Below are 5,651 nucleotides of genomic sequence, written 5' to 3'. Positions count from 1 at the left end.
GTGTTAAGAGGAAATGAGGCAGAAGATATATAGCATTTGTAGTAATGCCTCTCACACAGGAATGACCACTATTATTCGTTCATGTCCATCTCTCCCATTAGACTACATCCATGAGGATAGGGGTCATGGATACTCTATCCTTGGGCCTAGAAGTGCCTGAACATGTATGTCTGAATAAGTGTTTCCTTATTTATAGCATAAAGTGATTGAGGAAGGGTTTGGAGGAGAGAAAGAAGAAAAACAATTTGGGTATGGAAGAAATGTAACTTTCTTTTGGTTTTTGTGATAAGAACACTCTTTTCAGGCTCTGTTCTGCCTGTGTGTAAGAATATTAGGGTGTTAGTTTCAATCTTTGGGAGAATATTCATCCCAGCACCCATTTTCCCACAGAATTCTAACATTCTACCTGGTGGAAGACACAGTATGTGTGAGATGGAAGTGGAGTGGGGAAAACATCTAGTCATGGGGTGTCATTCTATAAACACCACTGATGAGACATCTAACAGCCAGACCCAAAAGACCTCCTCCACCCACAGTTCTCAGCTTCCTTGAGCTGTGTTTCAGGTGAGAGAACATTTGTGCTGCTGCTTATGGTCCCATCTCCTTGAAAACATCTTGTAGCTCTTCCATGTCTAGGGGTTGATGACTCCTGGTGAGTTTTCCAGAAAAGATGAATACAGGTACTATCTCTAGAATCCTATAGATTCCTCCTCCTCTCCTGCACCCCCAACCCCTGCACCAAAGACAGTCTCATCCTAAAAGGCAGTAAATCTTTCATCTTTGTGTCTCTGGTACAAGTTCCTTTCTACATCTCAACTTTCTATTAACTAGGTCTGCAAAAAGCATTGGTCAACAAAATCCAAGAACACTCAAACTATTTCTTTTCATTTTGCTATTTACTTTACCATAAGACCAGTGTTACATGCTTTCATTGGAGTGGGATAAGGGACAAAATACAGAATAAAAAAAGAAAAAGAAAAAATATTAAAATAGCCTTCTATAGAAATAAGAGGTGAAGCAGTAAAAAAAAAAAGAGGAAGGGACTGTATTTTCTAATTTAACTATTCTTTCCCTGCTTTCCTGAATACTTAGTTATACAATGAAAACACTAGGTTTGGTAACAACCTGAAGGATATATTGATCTTGTTCTCAAGGTTTTATTTTTTATTTGTTTTTATTTTTTGGAACACAACAGGGACACTAGAAAAAGAGAATGCTGTATCTTTCACATGCAAAAGGTGGTGTCACATGTTTGCAATTTTCTACAGTGTGGTTTTTAGGAGTCGTTGTGGAGAGGCTGAGAAAACACCATCACCCAGATTCTGAAGCCACAGAAAGACAAGCAACTTCTAAAGGTATTCATTGCACAGATCATATCCCCGGCAGCACTTGAAGGTCACCAAATAGTTGCTCCACTTGATATTTTTCACATTAGCGCAGTTCTTTAGGCAGCCCATGAAGGTTAACCAGAGGGTACCATCCACTGCAGAAAGGATGAGATCCAAATCAGTAAGCCTGAACCTGTGGCTTTTACAAAGAAAATTCTCTCCAGTCATACCACCAACTGAAAGTAACCTTGTGAAGTTCAGGGCCCTAATATTCAAATGTGAAGGATGGGAAGATGTTGCAAGTTTGGGTTTCTCAAAAGAAAAGCAATGATGGAGCAGCTTCAGTACTTTAGCAGAGGTGTGGAGATCATGAGAGGAGCAATTTAGGGATTGCCAAAGCTGGAGGTGTTTATTGAGAATCTCAATAGAAAAAAGGGCTAGAAATGCTAAGAGATTGTATAGCACAGGGGGTAGAAACCTAGAGAGATCATAATGTCTAGTCTCATCCATCATGGGCCAGTTAGCCAGTGTCTGTTGCTGAAAACTGACCCCTTTATTTCCACAGTGACAGCCATCCATGAGGAAGTCCAGACAGGCACAGAGAAAAAGGTGCCTTCCTCATTCTAACCACTAATTATGGGCATACGTTGTGCCTCTTTTCTCACCTCAGTTCAGTTTCTTCTGTTTTCTTCAGGTTTCTCAAAGTGATGTTGCCTCAGACATACACTTCTGCCCCTAGTAACCACCTCCATCTATATTTCATTATGGTATATAATGGGTTAAAGATATCAGTCATCCCAGGCATGAGACTTCCAGGAATAATGTGAGCCTTCCACGCCATCAGCATGGCTCATGTGTTCTGTCTGCTTCTTCTGCTCTGTTTTTTACCCCCAGCCCATAACTAACCTTTGAAAATTCTCCCAACCATGCAGGCCTCGTCTTCTGTTCCAGTACATATTCCTCTTCCTCTAGAGCACTTCTCTCCAGGGAATTTAAGGTGACACATCCTACACTGAATAATGTCCATATCTGGGACCAAAAATGGGGAAATAGAGAAGATGACACTACTGTGAAAGTGCCCATCTCCCCTTTCAAGTTTGAATTCTTCTTGGAGCTTGGAGGCCTTTGTCAGAGGCCCATGAAGCATGAACATTTGCCCCTGTTGAAATGGGATAAACCAAGAGAAGGACTGAAGCTTACGGCTTCAGGAGTTTTAGCATGAAAGATGGGCAGTGAAAGAAAAGTGGGGGATAAGGGGAAAAAATTGTAAATTCTGAGATGGTCAGGTTAGGTTCTGCTCATACTCACCAGCATGATGACCTTTAACAATTATTTCATTGGCTGTGCTGGCAAAAAGAAGCAAAGTAAATCTGTAATTGTGTCTGAGATTTACACAAGGACCCTTGAAATCTCCCTCTTCAAGGACCATTCTATACCCTTATCCTGGAGCCATGCTAGGCTCTTTCTGTCCCTCCAAAACTGATCACTGACTTATGGCATTATGCACCATTTCTCTCCTTCCAATTCTCTCCATCACTTTAGGGCTTCTCATACTTCCCTACTCATCCCTATAGGGTGCAGCACAGACCAGAAGAATGAGAATAAATCCACATTTTTTGCCTCATTCTCTTCTTTCCAACTGAACTTATGCTGCATTCTCACCTGGGTATGCCTGGTATTTGTCAATGGAGACATGCATCTGAAATTCATGAAGTTGCTATATTTTAGATTTGGGTAGCTAGTGTTTGTAAAATCAAGATTCCACTTCCTCTAATCCCTTTTTCTTGCCTTTCATGACATTTACCCTTAACCTTGTCAGCTGCTGTTAAAGTGATTTGTCAACCCTAAAATTTGTTCCCATCCCAGCTCCATCCTGCTGGGAGAGATTGCCTAGTGTTGAAATTTGAGGTCTATTTCTGTCTTCATTTCATCCCAGCACCATTCCTACCCTTTCCCATTTATCCCCCACCTTCCACTTTCCTTTTGTCCATTTCTACTCACCTTCATTAGCTCTGTCCAAAAATGACCCATATAGTACTGTTGAAAAACAAAAATGATACATTGTCTGCAGACATCATTTTCCAACCCCCATCTCAAAGGTTCTAGGGAAATCTCAATTACTCTGCACCGCACCTCTTTATTCCTGTAAGGGGAGGGCTGTGGGCTTTGGTTAAGGTCCTAGACACTTGCCACATTGTGAGTGGAAATCATGGCATATAGTGACAGCTCACCATGCTTGTGCAACCATAAATGATCTCTGCCATGGAGCTCTGGCCTATTTCTGGATCCTGGACACATCTTACTAACTGCTGACCCTTGGGACTCACCCCTAAAGCAGCAGAGCAGGGTAAAGAGTCCCAGCAGGAGGGACTTGCCCATTTTAGAGAGGAACAGTTTAGTGCAGGAGACTTCAAAAGTACCTATTTATATATCTGTGGGGCTGGGCTTCCTCAGAAAGGGTTAGGGGTGGGGATATTGTAGAAGTCTTTGAAAGGCATTCTCTGATCCTAGGGAAATCAGTGACTATAATTTCTGTCCTTGGTAACTTAGGGGAAGAAAGTCTAGCTAGGAAATTCCTGGACACAACTTACTTCTGTCATGCCATTCAGGATTTTTGACACCAAGTTCTGTGGTCTTTTCAATATTTCACGCTGTGAAAAAACACAGAGGTAAACCAAAGACTCAGAGTGATCTATACCAATGTGCCCATTAAAGCTGAGAGAATAGATAAATATAAATAATTGGAATGCAGAAAGGCAAAAAAGAAAGCTGAACTTAAGAGTTAAAAATACATACATCCACCGAACAGAGAAGAGAGGAGTGGAAAGGTGAGGCTCAGAGTCACTGACAGAGAACTCTTACGAGGGCAGTCAACTTTCCCACTATCCATCATCATAGAAGGAAGCAGACCTTGGGGTGAAAGGCAAAAGCTGAGAAAGGAGACACTTCCCTTTTTGGTACTTGAGACTTAGACTTTGATTAAGAGAGAGATTTAACAACTATATCTGGAGGGAGATAAGTTTCTCTCTTTTACTTGAAATCAAGCCAAGATTAGGCAGAGGAGTGGCTGAATTTAAGTCTCATATGGAGAGGACCAAACCTACAGATTGGAAGAAGAGTCATATCTAGTATCTCATTCTAACTTTTCTCTTAGTTTCCTTCAGTAAATTAGAGGGAAAGTACAGCTTAGTTGCTGCGACCATCTGCACCCATGGTTAGGGCAAATCACATAGGGGAGAGAAGATGCCACCAGAAAAAGGCAGGTGACAAAAGGGCACAATGGACTCTGTAGTAAAGTGGGGTAGTGATCTAAGCCAGATATTGGCTGAAGTAGTGGAAACCACGAGAGTGATGTATGGAAGAGATTTTTGAATCCACATTGTTTTGGAGGTTATTACATGCCAAAAGAGCAAGTTGGTACTTCCAAAGAAGAAGGATAAGAGGTATACACTAGATAACTGCTTACCTGGGAGCACCTGCTTCCCTGATGAAACTTTGAAGCATCACCATTAAGTCTTCATATATTACATACATATGTGTGCACATATGCACAAGCATGCTCACACACACACAACAGCAATAATTGTTGGACTTTTTCATATTTGATGGCAGATATCTTCCTTTCTATTCTCTCACGTGCCTGAAATTTAGCGCCTTCTCTTGTATATTTACTTTCCTTTTTCCTGTCTATTGAGCTCTCCTTCCTTTCCTTCCAGGAATTCCAGATCTAATTCTTTGCCTCATGGAAGCTCTTGTGAAAGGAGAGGAGGTTCTTTTCCTCCTCCCTGTCAGAAACAATTCCCTCACCAGTGATATTGTTACACCCATGATATTATAACATAACTTCCTCAACACCAGAAATTTTCTCCTCTTAGCTGCACTGATCCATCCAGATTTCTTACTTGTACTCATTCAAACCCTGTTTAATCGACTTACTTTACCCCTAAAATCTCCCCTAATTCATACTCTGTGTCTTAATAGCTCTACTACTTGATTTTTTCTTATCGGGTGCTACTCTGTCCCTTTTCTGAGTGCCTCTAATCCTTTTATCTTATCATCTCAAGCATTCCAAATAATTCTTCTGTCATGAATTTTAGACTCATCACTAAAAATTATTCAGGAATTCATTTGTTCCTATTGTTCCAAACCTTATTTAAATCTGTAAACCTCTTTATTCATGATGTACCCTTCTGGAATACAGAGTGTTGGAGGCACAATTGGTCAAAAGAGGTACCTCTGGCTTATACTTCTACTCTAGGTAATTAATTATCATCCTATGTGTATGATTAGAAGATGTTTCAATTATAGACTAGAATATTAGTC

General features: G+C 40.8%; 1 protein-coding gene across 1 annotated transcript; it reads right to left on the bottom strand.

The window, feature by feature from the left end:
* Window positions 1-1,349: 1,349 nt before the first annotated feature.
* On the bottom strand, window positions 1,350-3,707 carry Pate1 (prostate and testis expressed 1). The gene is made up of 3 exons (XM_074059184.1): window positions 3,656-3,707; window positions 2,235-2,357; window positions 1,350-1,483 (listed from the first exon to the last, which is right to left on the bottom strand). The coding sequence occupies exons 1-3, from the start codon at window positions 3,705-3,707 to the stop codon at window positions 1,350-1,352; spliced, it is 309 nt and encodes a 102-aa protein (XP_073915285.1).
* Between the last annotated feature and the right edge of the window lie 1,944 nt (window positions 3,708-5,651).

The sequence above is a fragment of the Castor canadensis genome, chromosome 2 (assembly GCF_047511655.1).
Source record: "Castor canadensis chromosome 2, mCasCan1.hap1v2, whole genome shotgun sequence".
NCBI classification, from domain to species: domain Eukaryota; kingdom Metazoa; phylum Chordata; class Mammalia; order Rodentia; family Castoridae; genus Castor; species Castor canadensis.
This window is presented reverse-complemented; position numbering and strand designations above follow the sequence as displayed.

What these genes read in the sequence shown, in the direction of transcription:
- Pate1 (XM_074059184.1), bottom strand. Translation starts at nt 3,707, where the DNA reads ATGGGCAAGTCCCTCCTGCTGGGACTCTTTACCCTGCTCTGCTGCTTT. An exon ending in CCTGCTCTGCTGCTTTAGGG is followed by an intron (nt 2,358 to 3,655) that starts GTGAGTCCCAAG and finishes TTTTGGTCCCAG; the next exon opens with ATATGGACATTATTCAGTGT. An exon ending in GGTTGGGAGAATTTTCAAAG is followed by an intron (nt 1,484 to 2,234) that starts GTTAGTTATGGG and finishes TCCTTTCTGCAG; the next exon opens with TGGATGGTACCCTCTGGTTA.